This window comes from Pseudochaenichthys georgianus, chromosome 1 (genome assembly GCF_902827115.2).
Source record: "Pseudochaenichthys georgianus chromosome 1, fPseGeo1.2, whole genome shotgun sequence".
Classification (NCBI taxonomy): Eukaryota; Metazoa; Chordata; class Actinopteri; order Perciformes; family Channichthyidae; genus Pseudochaenichthys; species Pseudochaenichthys georgianus.
In genome coordinates this window covers 1376624-1400059 of record NC_047503.1, presented here as the reverse complement: position 1 = coordinate 1400059, position 23436 = coordinate 1376624, and the positions used below count along the sequence as shown (strand labels likewise).

General features: G+C 43.8%; 1 protein-coding gene across 1 annotated transcript; it reads left to right on the top strand.

Moving 5' to 3' along the window:
* Nucleotides 1-240: 240 nt before the first annotated feature.
* asb5b (ankyrin repeat and SOCS box containing 5b) lies at nucleotides 241-22604 on the top strand. The gene is made up of 7 exons (XM_034094917.2): nucleotides 241-477; nucleotides 16117-16196; nucleotides 17260-17367; nucleotides 17467-17620; nucleotides 19960-20094; nucleotides 21183-21374; nucleotides 21485-22604. Exons 1-7 carry the CDS (start codon nucleotides 321-323, stop codon nucleotides 21610-21612), a joined length of 954 nt encoding a protein of 317 aa, XP_033950808.1. The 5' UTR covers nucleotides 241-320; the 3' UTR covers nucleotides 21613-22604.
* The last annotated feature ends 832 nt before the right edge of the window (nucleotides 22605-23436 follow it).

Here is a 23436-nt window from a genome sequence, read left to right as displayed (position 1 = left end):
CTTCGAGGGGAAAACACCAAACTGAGCCTCAGAGACGTGAAGTCCAAATACTACTTCTTTGACGACGGGAATGGACTCAGGTGAGACACTCCCACAGACACCGTGTGGGCATCAACCCTGAACAACACGTGTGTTTGGTCCACTTTAAGGACAGGAATAGATGATATCTTCCACACGTGGACGCGCATGTGAGATGGTCATGTGCGTTTAATACAACAACAACAAAGCCGTTAGGCCAATCAGATTGCTCCGGCAGCTCCTGGCCCCGCCTCTCCCCGCTCTGAAGCTCGCGCTCTGCTGCTGCTGCAGTCACACTGTTTATGAGAGTTAAACGCGTGAGGTTCAGCCTCTGGATTATGCCAGAGGTTCCGTCCGGAGCTGCAGAGATGTCCCGGAAAAGAGTCGCTGAGCCCGGGCCCTTACCCGAGAACGTCCCGGAGAGGAAGAAGGCCTGCTGGGGGATCCTGACTAGCCAAGGTCGGTACCGTGCTGCGGGTTTTACACAGGCTGTTCATGCTGCTGAGAGGGAGTCTGTCACAACCTTATACAGAGAATATAATATATCTGCAGTGGTATAAAAAGGGAAAATCATTGAAGACTTACCTTACATAGGCTATAGGCTAGATAATATATATTATAACTTTGATCGTATAAAAACAAAAAATCAGTGAAGAATTAAAATAACCGCACATAGGCTATATTCATTGTATGTATAGCCAACAGGTATTTGTTTTAATATTTGTTTTATATTTGATAGTCTTCTTTGGGGCTCCCCATGTTCACAGCCTGGTTCCATAAAACTGAAAAGAGAAAACAACTGTAAACCCTCCCTACTCTCAAACAGAATCTCTTATAAAAAATATATTTTATAAACCACTTTTTATATGTCCTTATCTTTCTATCATCAGCTTGAAGTTAAATTCAGTTGATATAGTAAATTATCAAAAACATGTTAGATTAAGCCTGCCACTGTGTTAGTGCTGTTCAGAACAGAAAGTGAGTTGGAAAGCTTTTTGGAAATTCAGATGACTTGAACTAGAATTCTTAAAGCTATTCATCATGACAGAGGGCCTTTAAACTGCCCGCAGTATCATTATGGTTAAAGGTCTTTCGTGTAGTAGGCCTGTAATGTTTTTTTTTTAATGTGCTTTGCTGAGAAGCATTGCAAAACAACATTTCGATTATGAGCAACTTTTCTTGTATTAAAAAAATAATAATTCGTGACTAGATTTGTATGCAAGCCAGAGTGAGAGAGTGAGGCTGAAGTCGAATAGTCCATTTAGCTTAGGAACCTTCCTAATGGAGTGAAATGACCCCGAAGTCCCTCAGTGGCAGCCACGATAAGTGCCGTTCGAATTCTCTACATCAGGGATGGGCAAATGCCCCCACCTCCTCTTTTTGCGGCCCTCAGATTAATTTATAAACAACGTAATTAATAAAAAAAAGTGGGGAATATCTGTTAGATACGTGAACGGGTTGGTGGGGATCTGCGGGTTTCGTGTTATGCCCCTTCAGAACAGTCACCCAGTCTCCCTGCTGCTCGGGAGTTGCCGGGGGACGGCTAATAGGAGCTACCTCTTGCCGGTCCGCACCGGCTAACAGGGGCTTTACTGTAGCTGAGTTACTTTCTAAGATGCAGAGCCGGGCTTCTATGGCTATGATTCCCGCCTCCAACCTAACAACTATACTACATTTAACACATATATCGGTACCAGTAAAGGAGGTAGGGAAGTAACCAAACATGAGACAGTTACGGCCCGTCCACACTACAGCGTCGACAGCGTCGGAAGCGTCGACAACTCCAATCTGCCCATTCACTTTCAATGGGGTGACGTCACGTTGCCTCGCTTTTTCACCGAACTGAATTGTGGGTAGCAGAGCGGTCCGTCTCCGCCGTCTCCGGCGTCAGAAGTTGAACAATGTTCAACTTCTGACGCCGGAGTAGCCAGCGCCAGCCAATCAACTCCCGTTTCTGAAAATCTGACAGCTCAAGCTGTAGCCAATCAAACCGCGTCTAAACTGGGAGAGATATCCCGCCGTTCATTTCTATATTTCAAAAAATGTTGGAGGAGAAACTAACTCAGGGTGTCCGCGGGGTCTTAAAAAGTATTAAAAGTTGATAAATCAATTTAGCGAAAATTAAGGCTATTAAAAAGTATTAAAAAGTATTAAACGGCATTTTCCAAGGTATTAAGAAGGTCCACAGCAACGACAACATGAAACACCCTTTAATTCACTGAAACAACATGTCGGGAAACCCCCTCAAGGCGGCCCCATGCATAGCGTGCCATAAAATGCTGCTTCTTATTTTAAGTTTCGTTGCCTTGCTCTGCTCTGTGGGGGGGGGGGGGGGGGGGGGGGGGTGGTATCTGCTGGTGGACTACCTGAGAGATATACAGCAGGAGAACACGCCGTCCACCGCGGAGAATAAACAGAAGGGCGACCATAGAGGCTTCTCAATACTCAAATTTCCCCTCCTCAACTCCTCGACTCCTCGGTCCTCCGGTAGTGACCCGGAAATGAATTTCAGCGCGCCATTTTGAAGGACGTCTCATTTCTCTAAATGCACACCGAGGACCGAGGATCGAGCGTCGAGGAGGCTCTTTGGAGGAGCTATAACCGAGGATACACTGATGGTTCCTCCATGGCTCCTCCGCGGATGCATTTCCGGGAACGGTGGAGGCGTGACGCACGGCCGGACTTATCTCAGCCAATGACAGCTCTGCATGCATCCCCTGGATATTATTTTAGAAACTGCTCTCATCGCAACGTGATGTTTACAGTGAGAACAGCTGTGAGGCCCGTGCAGAAAGCAGAGCAGTGTGTAAAATAAATATCACTCAGTATAACAGACCTACTCTCTTTATTTGCTTTAGTTTAGTAGATATCTACAAAGAGTCGATATTTTTCTAAGACCATTTAGTGCTTCACATAATAAAATACACAACGGCTGTAGCCTGATTATGCGTTAGGAGCTGTAGGTGTGTGTGGTACAGTGTCGGTGCGTGTTGTACAGTGTTTAGGTGCGTGTTGTACAGTGCGCAGATGCGGCGGACAGACAGGTCTCAGTTGGTTTGGTGTCCTCTGCTTACTTTTAATACTTGCAAATACAACTTTTGGCCCGTAATTTCAATTCCCCATTTCAGCGACCAGAGAGAGGGGGGGATATATCCAGTCTCTGATTGTGTTACATTATTATGAGAGTGCTCTCATACTTTAAATTGCATATATTTATATACATATATTTGTGTGTGTGTGTCTGCATCTGTAGCCTGTTATTGTCTCATTATACCGCACTCTCAATGAATTCAAAGTACATATGTGGGGGAACAATGTTCAGTTGATCTAACAGAGATTATAAAATATGACAAAACACTCGACAGCTGATGCAGCTGTTGGCACGTAATAATGAACGGACGTCGCTTTAATATGACCGCTCAGAGGAGAGGAGTTCTCATTTCTTTAAACGTCTGCTGCTTCCCCTCCTCTCTCCTCGGTTCCCCTCCTCGGTCCTCCGCTCGCATCTCCTGTGGCGGGTCTAAGTATCGAGGAGGGGAGTCGAGGAGGGGAGTCGAGGAGGGGAAATTTGAGTATTGAGAAGCCTCTCATGACAACCATGCTCCGGGGTCTTCTTCGCTGCTTTTGGTGTATTTTGTGGCGGCAGCAGCGCCACTTACAGGCCTGGCATATGTACTACATACGTACTACTTTTTGCATTTGCATTTTTCTGTATGAGGCCCCTCGTGGGGCCGGGGTCTAAGCCAAACTATATCCGGTCACAGAGATCTGCTATTTTAAAGTAAGGTCAACACATATCTACCCTAAATATAGTCTATATTAAGAACGAGAAAAGTCTTAACATATATATTGTTTTTTGTAAACATATGACAAATGTGTGAGGGGGATGACGTCAGAGCATCGTCCTATGTGCCGGGCTTGGCCCCGGACAGCCCCAGCCCAATTTAACCCCTGGGTATTTGTGAGGGAGCTCCTATATGGCATTACCCCGCTGAAGCTCATGAAGTTTAATATTTCAAAGTTTTGTCAATTGTTTTGTTTATTGGTCAAATACTGGTTTCTAATGGTTTCTGAGGAGTTCTACTAGAATGAAAGAACACAGAAGCAACAAAGCAGCATGCTGCATTAACCCTGACCTTCACAGAGAGGTTGAAGTTCATGTGGAGAGGAGGCTTCAGTATTCTGTCTGCACTCTGTTTAGTTGTGCTATCTTACAATCAATAGTAAATGTGAGATAAAGTGTGTCGCCAATGTAACCGGTTAGAACTCGAAGTTGCGATGAGGTCTTAAAATGTATGGAAAGGGTCTTAAAAAAGGTCTTAAAAGGTATTACATTTGACTTCAGGATTCCTGCATATACCCTGTAACTATCGCCGTAGCAAATCACCCGGTTTTGTATGACCAGACCCTCTTCACCTACCGGGATACAAACCGGAGGAGCCAGGCATGGAGGGAGGTAGCAGAGACAGTGGGGGAAACTGGTAGGTTTTCGCCTGTTTGGGGAGTTTATATATATATTGCTCCCATAAAATCCCCGGGGTTTTTTGCTTTGTATGTCGGGGGCGGGAGATTCATGTGATTGGTTGTTGGTCGTGTTGCTTGAATAAAATCCCCAAGCTCCAGACACGCCCAGCTCCAAGCTTTTTTTGAAGCTGTAGTGTGGACGCTCCGTAAGAGCAGGAAAGAGCACCCGAGGGTGGGGAAAGAGCCATGGCTAGCTATCAAGCTAAAGTAGCTACCGTTAGCAAACCCGAAAAGAGAGTAGGCAACTGTAGAGTTACAGTCGCTAAGAGAAGGAGAGTTGTGAGTAGTGATGTTAGTATTGCGCCGAGGCTTCGGAGCGCGTGTCGAGTAATCCCCGAAGCTTTTTGTGAAGCATGTATCGAGGCTTGTATCGTTTTGGGCCAGTGACGTCATCGATGACAAACGAAGCCTCGCTGCCTGTCGATACCACGTGACTGCTTCAGGAAGCGATTCAGATCGGTTGAACCGTTGAACCACGACGCTCATAATACCCATGGATGTATAATAAGAACCATATTACCCCTCCTGTACCCGGGCCCGGTGACACGATGGAATCAAGAGAGCTCAAAACCTCACTTATATAGAGGTCGGAACATGTCATAAGTATAAATAGATACAAGCATAAATAAATGTAGGAAAAAAAACATGAATGAATAAATACAGGAATAAATATGTTGCAGTGTTTTCAGGGAGCTTTAGTGTGTGTGCTGTGGCTCAGCTGGAAAGCAGTTGACTCATGACCGCAGGGTCCCTGGTTCAAAGACTCGTCAATACGTCTTTTTTGCTGTTTATAAAAGCTACAGCTAAATGAGATAATGTAGTTAATAAATCTATTCTTATATATGGTTTAGCCTTTCTCAGGCTACAACATGGTTACGTTTATGAATATTAGAGTACAAATCCCTCTTTGCAATGTTTACCAGCCTCCTTAGGCTTTTCAATCACAATCATTCAACTGGAATAAAAACAATATTGTTAACATGAAAATATGATTTTATGTTCGTTGTTTAGAGTTATTCTAAGGCTTTACTCATTGGGAACTCGGTATGAGATCGAGCACACTGTTGAGATGTCCAATCTGCCTGTTTTACACACTTTGACCAGCAGGGGGTTTGTGTTCAAATGAAGCCCATGATGAAGCCTCATGAGATGAACCCTTTTGCGAACCAATTGGCTGGAAAGCTTCACAGCTTCATAACGGCCCGTCTACACTACAGGCATCAAAAAATCTTGAAGCTGGGCGTGTCTGAGGCTTGGCGATTTCTCGCACCCAAGGCGACCAACAACCAATCAGGAATCTCCCGCCCGCCCCCGGCATACAAAGCAATAGCAATGTTAAAACGAAGTAAACTGGATATAAAATCTCCAAACAGGCGAAAACCTACCAGTTTCATCCACTGTCTCTGCCCCCTCCCTCCATGCCTCGCTCCTCCGGTTTGTATCCCGGTAGATGAACAGAGACTGATCATACAGCACCGGGTGATTCACTACCGCTCCATTTTTTTGAATATGAGGAAATGACCTGCGTACTCTCTCCCAGCATACACGCGGTTTGATTGGCTAGCGCTTGTACTGTCAGATTTGCATACGCATGATTTGATTGGCTGATGCCAATCATCGAGCCTCAAAAGTTGAACATTGCTCAACTTTTGATGCTCGCGATGCTTGCAAAGCCACGCTCCGCTCCCCACAATGCAGTTCGGCGAAGATTCCAAATCAACTACGTCACCCCATTCAAGTGAATGGGGGAAGCGTTGAAAGCATTTGTCGATGCCTGTAGTGTAGACGGGTCGTAAGGCTTCATCTCGCCATCACTAGTTGTGAGTGCTTAAGCTGTAGTAACGTGTGATTACAACGTCAGGCAGTTGCCGTGATCAAGAGTTTTAAAACGATTGATTAAGTTAAGATAATAAGCTATCAGCAACAGAACAGGCACACGGGATACCCGGAGATGACAATGACAACAACAACCGGAAGTTACAACATGCTTACCGCAATAGTGGTCCGTGTAGAAAAAAGTCCTTTTGAATTCTCCTATCCACTATCCCTTAACCCCGTGACGTCTCACTCAGAGGTCAAGGAATAGGAGATAGGGTTAGAACTTAGGAGCTGATTTTTAAACTATCCGACCGCAACCCTCGTGTGAGAAAGAACAACATGACACTACTCCCTATTGAGACAAATGCTTCCAGCCATGGCATTTATTTTAAACCCTTAAATAGTCTATTTTAGCTTAATACTATTATTCATAAAGTAATGATATCGATATGCAAAATTTGAATTTGATTGAAATATCACAAAGGGGTCCATGTAATGATTTAGGTGAAGACAGTTCAGTTCTACAATTAAAGGGTAGTTATCAAACCAATCTTTAATCTCAGATTTTCTCCTAGAGATTCTTTCCTGCCCATCACTGCTGTGGAAGCTTAACGCTGCATGCCCTGGCTATGGTAAATGATTGATTAAAGGCCCGGACACACCAAGACGATTTTAGCCGTCAGATTGGTGTGTCCCGCACCGTCGTGTCTTTTCAGCCGCGCCGACACCTTTTCGGCCGAAAACCGGCCAAAGGCTGTCAGATAAAGAAATCACTCTGATTGGCTGTTCAGCTAGCAATGAGAAGCGAAATGGAAGTGAGGGACCCAAACAAACTTTTAAGAAGGCAAATCTGAGATTTAATTTAACTCCAGCTCTCGATACAGGTTCGGGAAAGCCCCATGGTCTGTTTTCCGGTTGTTGCCTCTTTTGAATGAGGAATACACACTACCGCCGCCTGCTGGTAAGGAGAGTTATTGCCACTCACGCATGCGCAGTTCGTACGTGATTCAGTCTGTGTTCCAGTGCGACACATGGCCAAGACACAGGAGACGTGAGGCGACACAACAGTCGGGGGTCAGTCTGTGTCAGTTCTTCGGTGTCAGCTTGGTGTGTCCGGGCCTTTAGAGTGAGAGAGGCCGGATTAGGTTTGGAGGCAGAAGAGTGTGCTGAGAATGAGAAAAGAAGAGCACAGAGGAAACCTTGGCTGGGTTTGTTCCTCACACTCTGTCACATCTTCATTGTTGTATCTAGGCCTGTCACGATAATTAATTTTGTTGGACGATACATTTTTCTGTAAATTATTGCGATAAACGATAATATTGTCGGCACCGTTGTCAGACCATTTTAGACCACTGACATATTGATAATACATAATAATAAGTTATAACTCAAGTACATCCTTTCAAATATAACTTTTTATTGAACATTCAAATTAAATGTGAAATAATATTCAAATAAATTATATATAATAAATAAAACAAATTAATTAAATTATAATAAATTAATTAAATCAACCAAAACAATAAATTAAATAGAGTCAGGCTGGAAAACAGAGCTCTCTCTCTCTCTCTCTCTCTCTCTCTCTCTCTCTCTCTCTCTCTCTCTCTTCCGTCTCGCTCGTCACTCCTCTCTCCTGCTCTATCTCTCTCTCTCTTCTCTCTCTCTCTCTCTCTCTCTCTCTCTCTATCCTTTAAACTGCCCACATAATATATATATATATATCAATATATATTAGGGCTGTCAGTCGATTAACATATTTAATCGCGATTAATCGCAAATTAATCGCACATTTTTGATCTGTTCTAAATGTACCTTAGAGGAAAGTTTTTAATACTCTTATCAACATATGAGTGGACAAATATGCTTTATGCTAATGTTTATTATCATTTGAACAATGACAAATATCCTCATGAATATTAAACACAACAACCTCTGAACATTACAAATATTCGCCTCAATTCAACCTGGAACCTCTCTCATACAATAATACAATACAAAGTGTGTGTGTGTGCGTGCGCATGTGCGTGCGCGTGTGTGTGTGATGGATCATTGGAGCTATGTGCAACTCAAGGCATACGCTCGAACGGGAGCTGCCTGGACGCTGCAGTCATGTTGCGCGCACTATCCGAGCTGAGTGTGCTGACTTCTCCTACAATGTCCCACTGTCTGCTTCCTGCATCAAGTCAAGTGCTCGGCGCAGTTGTCGGCGAAATGTCGCTCCTCTGTTTTCATTGAAACAGCTCCTTATATCCGTTAGCGCAGCTAGCTAGCACCAGATGCTAACAACAACAATACACTTAAGGTCTCTCTCTTTCGCTCGGGCCACACATACACACACCCTCCCGGTCCTCCCGATGGCCAGTCGGTGCCTGCCGGTGAGCGTGGAAGTGTGGTCTGCTGCAAGCAGGCAGCAGGAGCGGGGCTGTCAGCATCAGCGTGTAGATGGTATTTTAAACTCGATGCGCTCTGAAACTACGGGGCGGCCGAGGAAAAAAATACACAAATAATTAGTGGCGTTAATTTTTTTTTTTGTGTAGGCGAGTGGCGTCCAACTGACCTCATTGGACCACCACTCATCTGGACTCTTCTCCTACTTTCACCCAGGGTTCTTTAGGCCTTGCAGAATGACTTTCAAACCCCGGACTGCCCACCTCCCCTGGCACCACCACCTGTTCCTGGTCCTCCCCCAGCTCCAGAACATTCCTTCTTCCTCTGTTGTGCACATTGAGCTCCAGCGACAAAGCTGATGTCTGTCTCTACAGGACTGAGTGATATGTGTTCTTCTCCAGGTCAACTGTCAACATGCAGTCTCGCGCCGTGGAAATCAAAGCAACCAAAGAGGAGTTCTAGGGTCATTGTGGCAAAGATAGGTAGACTACTATGTGGAGCCTTTTACAACAACAACAACAACAACAACAACAAATATAACACAATATACTGTATGCCGTTTTACAAGCATTTGCTGTGCGTTATATAGGCAGGCAGATTGAACTTTCTTTTCCTTTATAGAATTGAAAATCTGAGCAAATGATATGTCAGACATGACATGACAGGACATTGCAGTGAATCAAAGAAATGGTGGAACATGAAGGAGACAAAGGTATAAAGAGGAAATTAGGGACACATGAGTGAATGTGTTAGGTGGGATAGCTGTGTCGTTGTTTGTCATGACCTTTCTTCAATAGCTGCTGGCATGTACAGAGGTCAGGGGAAAGGACCTCACAGACCATCTAAATATGGCTGCCCCACCCCCTGTAACTGTCTACTCACTAAGGTTAGATGATTTTAAGGCAGCTTAAAAGTGTGTTGTTGCTGGTACCTCAGATAGTTTGGATTGTTAGGTTCAAAGTTTATTTATATAGCCCAATACCACACATTTTACATTTGTCTCAGTGGACTTTACAGTTTGTACAGACCATGAATACGACACCCTGTCTCCTTGGACCCTCAGATCGGACAAGGAAAAACTTCCAAAGAAACGATCCAGTTAATGGGGAACAAATAAAGAATCCTCGGGTAGAGCAACAGAAAGGGATCTGTCCCAGGACGGAGTGACGTGCAATAGGTGCCGTGTGTAAATTGAAAAGTTAATACATTTACAACATAGGTATCCAAATGTTTGGCAATGCATGTGTCTATAAATAAGAAGATGAATCCACGAGGATGTCAACAATCCTGTGGGAGCCATCAGAGAAGTATTATGGTGAGAGTCAGGCAGGACCGCAGAGACAGGTTCAGCCACAACTCAGGATCCAGGACTCAGGATCCAGGACTCGGGATCCAGGACTCAGGATCCAGGACTCAGGAACCAGGACTCAGGATCCAGGACTCAGGATGCAGGACTCAGGATCCAGGACTCAGGATCCAGGACTCAGGATCCAGGACTCAGGAACCAGGACTCAGGATCCAGGACTCAGGATCCAGGACTCAGGACTCAGGATCCAGGACTCAGGATCCAGGACTCAGGAACCAGGACTCAGGATCCAGGACTCAGGATCCAGGACTCAGGATCCAGGACTCAGGATCCAGGACTCAGGAACCAGGACTCAGGATCCAGGACTCAGGACTCAGGATCCAGGACTCAGGATCCAGGACTCAGGATCCAGGACTCAGGAACCAGGACTCAGGATCCAGGACTCAGGATCAAGGACTCAGGATCCAGGACTCAGGATCCAGGACTCAGGAACCAGGACTCAGGATCCAGGACTCAGGATCAAGGACTCAGGATCCAGGACTCAGGACCACAGCAACATGATCAGCGTATATAGACACCAAAAAGAAAGAGATGTGGGGAAGCTGGGTTAATCGGAACATGAGAGGACACAGGTACAGACAGAGAGAAGGAAGAAGTAAGATGTCCCCCGACAAACTAAGCCTATATCAGCAAAACTAGGGGCTGAATCTAATCAGCCCTAACTATAAGCTTTATCAAAAAGGAAGGTCTTAAGCGCACTCTTAAAAACGGATAGGGTGTCTGCCGCCCGAACACAAACTGGAAGCTGATTCCACAAATGATCCAATAACCCAGCCTAGAAGTAACAAATGCATGGACTAGTTTCTCTGCATCGTTTTGAGGCAAGATATGCCTGATTTTTGCAATGTTACGTAGTTGGAAGTAGGCGGTCCTTGAAATTGATTTTATGTGGGCGTTAAAGGATAAATCCTGATCAAATATAACACCAAGATTCCTTACAGTCTCACTGGAGGCCAAATTAATGCCATCCATAGTTAGTATATCTTTAGATAATTTGTTTCGTAGATTCTTCGGGCCAAGTACAATAACTTCAGTTTTGGTCGTGTTTAACATCAAAACATTTAAGGTCATCCACGTTTTTAAGTCCTTGAGGCAGTCTTGGATTTTATTTAGATGATTAATTTCATCAGGCTTGATTGATAAATATAGTTGAGTATCATCCGCATAACAGTGAACGTTTACAGAATGATTCCTTATAATATTGCCTAACGGAAGCATATATAATGTGAACAAAATAGAGCAGTCTGATGTGGAGCAACAATATTGCGGCTTTCACACCAGCGCTTTTCAGTTTCTAGCTCCGAGCGGGAGCTTTTCTGGTTCAGCTCCGGTTTCCCTTCTCAGCTCCCGCTCTGTGCACACCGCCCACTGGCGCCCCAGAGCTGCCCTTGCTGCGTCATGACGTCACCGTTTACATCGCTGATTTGCTCCCCAACGGCAGCCATTACAGCAGCTCACAACAACAACAACAACAGCGTCGGGTCGATGATCGTGTTGCTTTTAATCACACGAAGCCAGAATAAATTGAATAACGACTTCTCCAACCTTATACGTTGCTCCAGAGTGCCGTGGTTCATTGTTTATTAATGTGTTTCTGCAGCATTTACCGACCGCTGCAGCGCTGCTCTTCCACGGGACTTTATTCTCCCGTTAGCTCCCGGTTAGCTCACACTGCAGCGGCCGCTCTAAAGTATTCACTGTCCGACTCACACAAGCAGCTGATGCATATCCCCAGTTCCCCTTAGCCTAAGTGAATGTGTGTCCGTCTGAATTGACACTGTTTGGTATCACAACGCTTTCATAAGAAAGTTTCTCTGGTATAAAACGGGTGATGTTACCATAGCAACCGAAGCTAAACTGACTACTTGCATCCGATAGCTGCAATAATACAAAACAACACGTCTGCCTCTCTCCACAATGATCGATAACAGTGAACGGATGGTCAAAGTAAGGCACAAATAAACAGAATCACACGAAGCCTGGTTAGTGTTGCCTGACTTTATAAAGTGTGTTTATAGGCACTACTGCTTGTAGGCAGGCATGATAGTCGACCCATGTGCAGGGGAGGTGGGTTTAGTTTCCTGCACGCCTCGACGTAAGAGAGACGCCACCTCTTAGCTCCGAAGCTCTTGCCTCTGGACCGACAATTATTTGGAGCTGGAAGTGAACCGGATTCCGGAGCTAAGAGCCGGCGCCGCTGCGGTGTGAACAGGAAAAACCGGCGCTTTTCAGCTCCAGCTCCGAGCCGGAGCTGAAAAGGCGCTGGTGTGAAAGGGGCATATGAGAAGCGGTCTGTCAGTGTTCTGTGCAGCCAGTAAGGTGATCCTCCAGGAGACAGGCCGTAAGAGTGCTCCTTTCACTTGCATCATTTAAAGATCACCTAAATGCTAAATCCTTTTCTCCATGTCTCTTCTACATTAACATGTGTCCCCTCTTCTTCATGTCTCTTCTACATTAACATGTGTCCCCTCTTCTTCATGTCTCTTCTACATCAACATGTGTCCCCTCTTCTTCACGTCTCTTCTACATAAACATGTGTCCCCTCTTCTTCATGTCTCTTCTACATAAACATGTGTCTCCTCTTCTTCATGTCTCTTCTACATCAACATGTGTCCCCTCTTCTTCATGTCTCTTCTACATAAACATGTGTCTCCTCTTCTTCATGTCTCTTCTACATCAGCATGTGTCCCCTCTTCTTCACGTCTCTTCTACATCAACATGTGTCCCCTCTTCTTCACGTCTCTTCTACATAAACATGTGTCTCCTCTTCTTCATGTCTCTCTACATCAACATGTGTCCCCTCTTCTTCATGTCTCTTCTACATCAACATGTGTCCCCTCTTCTTCATGTCTCTTCTACATCAACATGTGTCCCCTCTTCTTCATGTCTCTTCTACATCAACATGTGTCCCCTCTTCTTCATGTCTCTTCTACATCAACATGTGTCCCCTCTTCTCCATGTCTCTTCTACATCAACATGTGTCCCCTCTTCCTCATGTCTCTTCTACATCAACATGTGTCCCCTCTTCTTCATGTCTCCTCTACATCAACATGTGTCCCCTCTTCTTCATGTCTCTCTACATCAACATGTGTCCCCTCTTCTTCATGTCTCTTCTACATCAACATGTGTCCCCTCTTCTCCATGTCTCTTCTACATCAACATGTGTCCCCTCTTCTTCATGTCTCTTCTACATCAACATGTGTCCCCTCTTCTCCATGTCTCTTCTACATCAACATGTGTCCCTTCTTCTTCATGTCTCTTCTTCATCAACATGTGTCCCCTCTTCTCCATGTCTCTTCTACATCAACATGTGTCCCCTCTTCCTCATGTCTCTTCTACATCAACATGTGTCCCCTCTTCCTCATGTCTCTTCTACATCAACATGTGTCCCCTCTTCTTCATGTCTCTTCTACATCACCATGTGTCCCCTCTTCTTCATGTCTCTTCTACATCAACATGTGTCCCCTCTTCTTCATGTCTCTTCTACATCAACATGTGTCCCCTCTTCTTCATGTCTCTTCTACATCACCATGTGTCCCCTCTTCTTCATGTCTCTTCTACATCAACATGTGTCCCCTCTTCTTCATGTCTCTTCTACATCAACATGTGTCCCCTCTTCTTCATGTCTCTTCTACATCAACATGTGTCCCCTCTTCTTCATGTCTATTCTACATCAACATGTGTCCCCTCTTCTTCATGTCTATTCTACATCAACATGTGTCCCCTCTTCTTCATGTCTCTTCTACATCAACATGTGTCCCCTCTTCTTCATGTCTCTTCTACATCAACATGTGTCCCCTCTTCTTCATGTCTATTCTACATCAACACGTGTCCCCTCTTCTTCTCTTTTTGATCCATTTCTATAAAAACCTGTCTGAAAATGAGCTGATCAGATTTTGGCCACTTGATGATGTCATAACGATGTGTTGTCTTGTGGAGCCATTAGCCAATCAGCAACAAGGTACCCCCCCCCCCCCCCTTATCACCTGCATCTCCTCTAGAGCTCCATTGAGCTCTTTGTAACCAGATGTCTCTCAGAGGGGCGTGGGGAGGGGCTCCTTGTCTTCATCTAAAGCAGGGATGGGCAACTTTGATGGTGGTGGGGGCCACATCATTGATGTACTGGCCACCAGGGGGCCGCAGATTCACTTGGAACACACACAAATTCCATGTGTTGTATGTAATTATTAACAAATATACTAAGTCTAACATCTTCATTGACATTTTACAATCAAAGGGAACATCCTCTAATAAGCTCACTAAACAAATATCAGTTCACAGAAATGTTATTTCATTTTTACAAGTGGCATGGTATTGAACAGGTTATTAAACAGTGGAATAAAACTATTTTAAACTATTGGAAAGCACGGAAAATGTGTGTGTATTGAGAATAACCATTAAGATGACATAAACATGAAGTCATGAACACTAACCCAGACAATAGTTGTCTAACTTGAACCTAAAACACTTGTAGCCAGTCTCTGCATTCCCCTTATTCCACAATAATGGGAATGTCAACACGCCCGCACTTTGCTGTTCCTCAGCGCCACTCCCCCTCCCTCCCGCTGAAATTATGAATGAAAAGCGTAGTAATCATAGATAACACGGCAGGGTCCGGGACAGTTTGTTTTCATCTGATTTCAAATAAACAAAGTCTTGGTTTTAAGAATATTAAACTTGTTTTGCCAAATTCAGATGATAAAAACAACTTTTAAGCTTGTAAAGGCATAATTACAAGAGGCAACTTAACGTCACAGCAGGAATAACAACAGCCGGTGTTTCTTGTGAGGGTTTCCCCGGGAAACAAACACAATACTGCGTCACAGATTATTTTGCGGTATTTGAAATCACCTACGCAGCTCGCGACGTAACTAGAAGTCTAGTGGACGGTATCAGAACTACAAGTAAAACATATATTTAATATATATATATATATTTTTTTTTAATTAATTACGTTGTTTATAAATTAATCTGAGGGCCGCAAAAAGAGGAGGTGGGGGCCGCATGCGGCCCGCGGGCCGCCATTTGCCCATCCCTGATCTAAAGTAACAGACAGAGAATCAGCACTTTGGAAACAAGGCTGAAACAGAGGGGATTATGGGTAATGCTGCAATGATCTGTTTGGAGTTTCAGACAAACACTTGAGAGACATGTTTTGTGTATATCTGAGAGCTGTGATATATTGATGAAAAACAGGATAACCGGGACCTTTAAGATACGCATATCCACGTGTTACAGTACACTGATATCTAGCGGTGCGCCATGGAGAGACGGGAGACGGGATGCGGTGCAAGACGGTGCAGTCATTGATACCACAGCTGCTGAGAAAGAGCTCCCTGTCACTAAATATAGCCCCAGCCATGCTGAAGGACTGCCACGGCAGACCTTTCCTTTCCATTCGAGACGAGTGTGGCTAACTGCAATTCATGTCAGTACATATCACATAAAGATACTGCTTTGTACAAGTTTCAATGATTTGGCTTTGCATATTTTGTTTAAATGAAAAAGAAATTGCATGTATTAAGTTGATAGAGTGTTTGCTCTGAAGCCGTGCACCTGTGTGAACATGGAACTCGCGCTGTGCCGCAGCCTGAGTCTCTGTGGAGTCGACCACACAGTCCTATCAAATATTATTTCTGGGAATCACTGAGAAAACGGCCGAGGTTTTGCTGTCGGTCTTCAGCATAATATGTATGAGACAGGCAGTACATGTTCAACATCAATGTACAGTAACATGCTGCATACTTGGCTGTATTCATATACATGTTTTAATGTTTCAACGTATATCGTCTGAAGTCTGGAATATCCTAAATGTTCAAATCGTACACATGGTTAAGTTTTTAAGTGTTGCTATAATGTATCATTGTTTCCTTGTCTGTGTGTGTGTGTGTGTGTGTGTGTGTGTGTGTGTGTGTGTGTGTGTGTGTGTGTGTGTGTGTGTGTGTGTGTGTGTGTGTGTGTGTGTGTGTGTGTGTGTGTGTGTGTGTGTGTTTTGTGTCCAGGGTCCTGGGCAGATCGCTCCCCTCTCCATGAAGCAGCTTCTCAGGGTCGACTGCTAGCCCTGCGCACTCTGCTGGCCCAGGCAAAGTCCACACACACACACACACACACACACACACACACACACACACACACACACACACACACACACACACACACACACACACACACACACACACACACACACACACACACACACACACACACACACACACACACACACACACGTCTTCTCTATGACCCTGTTTGAAGTGGTAACTTGCATGTTGTAATGCCACGGTCTGCAGGTAAAACACGATGTTTACTTGAAATTTGGGGACAAACTAAATATAAAACACAAAATGGCTAAAACACTCGTAATGATGCTAACAATGGTCATTAGAGAAATGCTGTTGCAGCAGTGCTTACCTGTACTTCCAGTCACTGTATAATAAAAAAACCATAATAAAACAAAAGGTTTGTATTATGGTTTCCAACACAACGTCAGGTTTGAAGAATGAAACACAAAGCGTTGATCTTGTTCCTTGGCTTCCTGCTTTGAAGACGAGCAACAGAGACATTCTCACAGCTGGATTCTCACCACGATGGAGTGCACACGTCTCCTCTCTATGGTGATCAGATCGCTCTCTGTTTATCATGTGACTTCTAACCTTTCTTTAACAATATATTCTTATTTCATCTTTCATTTGTAAGTAGACTATTTAAACGCTTTTGACAGGACACTTTGTATGTATTATATAATCAGTCTATAATTGTACCTTGAGCTGAACCTACCACTAGCTGAAAACAATAGCATTACATCCTGAGTTCAGCTGCCATCTTAAAACTCTTGTGTCACATCCGTACACAATCAGGTTTTCATTTCTGGAGCAGTTCCTAAATACATGTACACAACATGAAGCTTGGACATCTGCCAGCAATCTTTAGAAGATGTCCTGAATACATTACACTGTCTTCATCCTTTCTGTCATCGGTGTTCTTTAAGGAGCAGAATACAATTATGAAGTTTGACAAAACATGTCTGGGAAATATGCCAACAATCCTTTCACTATCATTCACTCAGATAAACAAGTCAAATAGAAAGAGCGATTCATTGCTCTCCATACACACCTTAAATCATGACGCTTTGTGTTGTGATATTTTAGGGATATCACGCCAACATTGTCACCATCGATCACGTGACCCCTCTTCATGAAGCCTGTCTCTCAGGAAACGTAGCCTGTGTCCGAGCATTAATAAATGCTAACGCTAATGTAAGTATTCTTCTTATCCCCACCATTGTTACATGTCACCCTGTACCATGTATCCCTTAACAGCTGCATTGTATCGCCCACCCCCTTGTGTGTGTCTAGGTGAATGCTGCTACCATTGATGGTGTCACACCTCTGTACAACTGTTGTGTCTCAGGGAGTGTTGGTTGTATGGAGCTACTGCTGCAGAATGGAGCACACACACAGACGTCACACACACACTTCCCCTCTGCTCTGCATGAAGCCTGCAAGAGAGGTAAATACACAGTGTGTCCAGTCTGATGTAACAGCTCACCTGTAGTCATGGTCTGATCAGGCATCTATCATGCACAATATCCCAACACAAAGCATCAACACATTGTGTTGGAATGTTGTCCCAATGACTCGTCGCACTTGAGCATGGTGGAAATGTTTCCAAGTGAAACAGATCGGCGGGTGCAACAAGGGGAGACTCCCCTTCGTTCATTTAGTCATATATGGCCCAGTTGGAGTATAATAGATAAAGCAGAGTATGCTTTAAGCGGCGCACGGTTGATTGACAGGTCACTTTTAATGTTTTTTACATGTTTTATGAAAGTTAATTGTACATTTTAATATCTCGTAAAATTGTCGCTAAGCGTTCAGTCGTACTTTGCTCCACCATCTCTGTCACTTCTGGTTCCAAACAAAACCAGATGGCAAACCTGAGGTTACAAAACGGCAGTCCACTGCAGGGCCTCGCACGGCTTAGTACGGTATAGTTCGGCCACACTTTATGCTGCGTTTCAATTACAGTTTAGTAGCTGGGGCAGTAACTATAGTAACGCAGTGTAGGCGGAGCCGTGACGTCATCTTCAATGCGAACCACAGAAAAACAACACAGCCGTTAGCTGTTAGCCCACAGAGCTCACAGCTCCTCATATCTGTTCAGAAACTGGACAAAAGTTAAACAAGTACAAACCACAGACTGCCTGTGTCATGGAGAATACAGTCGCTGGTTTATTTATGTCTGTAGGCCGTTGTTGTGAGTGTGGACGGTCGGAGCATATACAGCTTAGCTTAGCCAAGCTCCATTTAGAAAACACGCATTTTAAAAGGGTTTTCTCTGCCGTCTGTCTGCAGACTTGTCAAAGCATTAATTCATGGTTGTTACTAACCAGTATCAGTATGTTGTTACTTCGGCATCATTTTGAAACGTGTATTACAATTAAATCACGGTCAAATATGTTCATCTTGTTGTAGTTGTAGCCCCCTTGCCAGCGATTCTCTCTCTAGTTTAGCACACTCAGCCCGACTCAGCCCGGTTGTTGGCCCGGAAAGAACCTGGGTTGCGTTCCGATAATCCAAAATTCAACTCCTAAATTCTAACCCTATCTCCTATTCCTTGACCTCTGAGGTAAACGTCACGGGGTTAAGGGATAGTGGATAGGAGAATTCAAAAGGACTTAGGAGAAGAGACTGCGGTACTTTAGAGAATCGACTGCACTTTCACTATCCGACGTGTTTATGATGCGCCAGCGGACGTCCTGAATGTGCGTCTGCTGCTGTGGGGAAACCATGGAAACCACAGTTTTTTATACAGCGGACTACAACATGGATGTTCTATAAGAACGAGGGACTGCTGTGAACTCATCTAGAGACTCTGCACCGTGCTCTGATGCTGCTGCTTTGCTTTATGAACGTGGACAACAGAGAAACATATTCTTCAGGACCAAAGCTGGAATTGAAATTAAAAAAGGAAAGTGAAACTTCTGCTCGTCACCCTCTCCCTCCAGTCCACATTAATACAAATGATCCCAATACGTATGATTGTATGAACTAAAGATCTTAAAATCAATACAAATGTATTTATTATAAACGTTAGTCCTTAACATCTATCACTGTGTATATCACCATTCAAACATCTTTTAAAAGTTGAACAAACCCCACACAGCTCAGTAAAGACTTTATTTGATCATTTCAGTAAAAAGTAACGTTCATATTTCTCTCTTTGATTATAATACTGATGAACGTTCAGAACAAAGCACTTTGGCAACTTACCACATACGTTTTAAAATGCTTAATAAGCACCGTAACTTTCATGATATCATTTCTCCGTCATAATCAGACTGTTGAGTGACGGCAAATGCTGCGGCTGCAATGCATTGTGGGGCAGCATTTTCTCCTCTCCTTTCGGTTAGGGAGGTCCAGTGGTTCCTAAGCTAAAGGAGGTTATAAAGGAAGTTTGAAGCCTCCTTTCCTTTCATCTAGAGAATTGGAACAGCACTTATCGTGGCTGCCACTGAGGGACTTCCGGGTCATTGCACTCCGTTAGGAAGGTTCCTAAGCTAAATGGACTATTGGAACGCAGCCCTGGATTGTGGAGAGCCAGAACAACTGAAACAGTACCCGTTAGCCGGTACTACGCCTAGTGGAAACGCAACAAAAAACGGGCCGGGTTTGGCACGGCACGCTTAAACCGCGCTCCGCGCTGTAGTGGAAATGCACCATTATATCACGGGCACACTTCTTCCAACCCTTACTTCTGATGTAAGCTATATATATGTATATATACTTCTTATATAACTACACATGATCTAGTTAACCTGGAGAGTGCGTGCGTGTGTGTGTGTGCAGGTAACACCACGTGTGTAGAGTCCCTGCTGTCTCATGGAGCAGATCCAGACTATGAGAGGTCCCACCTGGGCTCTCCTCTCTACATCAGCTGTCTGCACGGACACACAGCCTGCTCACAGGTTCTGCTGCAGAGCGGTGGGTCAACATTCTGCCTTTCATTTCAAATCATCTGTGCTGCATCATTGGGATTCGTATGAATGAAAATGCATGGCACGTTACTAGCCACAAACAAAGAAATGTAAGGATATGGATGCATGAATATAGCATTCACTTTAAGTTACATCTGCTATGAGTTCTTGCTACAGATGGTTGTTGGGGTGTTTCGGAGAGTATGTGGTTATTGTATTGTAAGCCCGTCAGCCAACCACTACTTTATAACTAGGCAAGAGCATTCATGAGACATGTATCGTTGATTATAATTCATATCAATATGTTTTCAGGACTATTAATACAGTGCAGCATAAAGCATTATGTGTTTTCGTGAGTGTAGTCATTCAGCATTATAATTCACTGTGAATGTCCATATGGTCCATTTATTGTCAATCTTCTGTGTGAGATACAGACAGGGAGATCTAAATGCTGTTTCTCACAATCCAGAGAACTCAAAATAAACTTGTAATTATAATGAATGAACTTTAGACGTGGCTTTCATAGAAACGTTTACCAGGTGCTTTTCATTCCGGGCCAAAAATCATGCCAGGAAATATCTCTGATAATAGTTGTTCCACATGACCTCAGAGATTCCTCTCGGTCCGCAGTTCAGAACAACTTTGGATTGTAAGCCGCTAAAACTGAGCAATGCTTAAAGGTGAACACTTGCCACAGGTTAAGGCCTTAGTATTGCCATTTTCTTTTCCCTTTAGGAGGTGGCTTGGTTAAGGGATTTTCAGTACGTAATGTTTAACAAAAAATGCAATCAAGAACAGAAACATTCTTTCTTCGTTCTAGTTTTATTGTTTTATGTCTTATAATAATAATAATACATTTTATTTATATATAGGCGCCTTTCAAGGCTATCAAGGTTGCCGTACAAGATACACAAAAAACTATCCAAAATATGATATATACTGTATGTATGTTGCATGTTGGTGGAGCCTGGGCCTTAAGATGTTCATTGTTTAGCTGCACGGTAGCTCTTGTGCATATGACAAGTCTTTGTACTTGAACTTTGAACTAAATGTAAAATGCAACATCTCTACTCCCCTTGTCTATGTCTTCTCTAGGAGCCAATGTTAATGTGGGCCAAGAAGGGGACAGTCCTCTGCATGCCGCTGTCAGACAGGACTCTGCAGACCAGGTGTCCCTGTTGCTGGACTATGGAGCTGATGTGAACATCAGAGACAGTCACCATCAGCGGCCTGTGGAGATAGCGCCGCCTGCTGGAAAAACACAACAACTGCTGCTGACATTTGAAGGTATTGCAACACCTTCTACTGCAGTGATTCTCAGTGCATATGCAGTGTACCACTCAGAATCAGACAGAGCTTTGTCACAACAGTAATAGGTGATCACTCTCTCTCTCTAGTTGCTCCGAGGAGTCTCTGCCAGTTGTGTCGTCTTCAGATCAGGAACCTGATTGGACGATCCAGACTGAAGCTGCTCCCCCTCCTTCCTCTCCCTCCCCTGCTCACTCACTATCTGGAGTATACATAGGATGATGGGCACGCATGCGTCATGACAGCGAGGATCAACCACAATTCAAATTGTCTTTATTTAACACTTCAAATTCCAAGGTGGCAGCCGAGCCCCTTATTAACCACATTTTATCTCAACTCATAACAATGTTTTGAACTTTATGGTCTTTACATAAAAAATCACTGGAACATCTATCTACTGTATGCTGTGCTTATTAGGTGCCTCGCCTTTGTGTTGTCGTAACTGGCATATGTTTATGTTAGATGTTTATTCAATAGGACTTGAATATTCCCTTTGACAGATGACTTGCTAACCGATACTGACAAGCTGATCCAGACTTCAACTCTGTTGGTTAAGACCAATATAATATCGGAAATATTGGAACTTATTTTTCCATTGGCTCGTGCTGGACTTCAGGTGTCTGTATGTAAATGTCAATTCGAATAAATGATGTCATGTCTGACATGAGTTCACTGACCTTTCCAGCACTCTTCAGCATTGAGGAGGCTCACACTAGTCTGTCAGTTGACAGATTGGTCCTGCTGAGTCTCCTGAGAGGCCTGGCTGTGTATTTCTGGAGCCTTTCGTCCAAGGATTGGCAACATGCTAACCTCTGAGACACTCACACCATGATCCAACTCTCTTCATGTCATCTCCAGATTGTGTTAAAATTGGCAAGAAACATGTAGACTGCACTCTCTACATTGCTTTATAAACATTTGGGTCAATATCACTATAAAGTCACTTTGGTGTCCCCATCAGAATCACTCAGTTATCATGAAAATGTAGCAGAATAATGAAACTCTGAGGTCTTATTATAAAAGGCCAAACGTTTACACACATATCAGTACAATGACAAGTCTCTTGAAATGTGTTTCCTTCATTTTACACCTTATTTTTTCATTGGATGTAAGTGATGTTGGCATGTCCCACACACTGCTCTGCTAACTGTGTGTGTAATAACTGGTTAAATGATACTACATTAAAACAAATGTTTTTATTGTCCACAACGAGTTATTTGATAAAACGAGTCATTTTGATCATGTATATTCTATTTCCATAATAATATTGAACATTTGTCCTGACATTTGAGGTCCACCCTGTCATTAAGGGGTAACTGCCCCATAAAGAACCCTCTGATGTTTTCAGTGACATCACTACCACCATTTTGTCTTTCCTCAATGGAGGCTGAGCCATGGCTAGCTGCAAAGTAAGTAGCTTTTTAACTTGTATTTCGAAATTGTAATCATATTATGTGTGTAGTTGGATGTTGTCAAGCTTAACATGTCCACTCTGTCATGGTGAAATGTCAATTAATATAAAAACCTTTCAGAAATTCAAAATATATTTGTTAAACAGTCTCCTTGCTAACTGAATCATGTTGCTAACTGAACACCATGTGCTCATTAAATGCAACTAGAGAATGCAATTCCTGAAGAAATTGCTAGTGGGAATGCTTTATGCTGAAAAGCATGAACACTGGGGGCTTGAATGTGTGACGATCAAGAAAAGAAAGTAAAAAGCAGCAGAATATTTGAACTTCAAACTTTTGGTGAATGATCTGTCGCCATGCCAACGGCATTTGATGACATCCCATACTACGCTTAGATGCGTTGATGGCTGCATCGTTACCAAACCTGTGAAGTTTTGGGCTGTTTGGAGAATTTTAACTGAAGTTATGAGAAAACCGCCACCGTTTTATGACGAGGGAAACAGCATATGGTGAGAGGTCAGATTTGACGTCGAGCTGTTGAGGCACACAGGCAGGGGCGGACTGGGGGGAAAAGTGGCCTGGGGATTAATTGACAGACAGGCCCACTTAATGCGCGGCATGTATCGGCC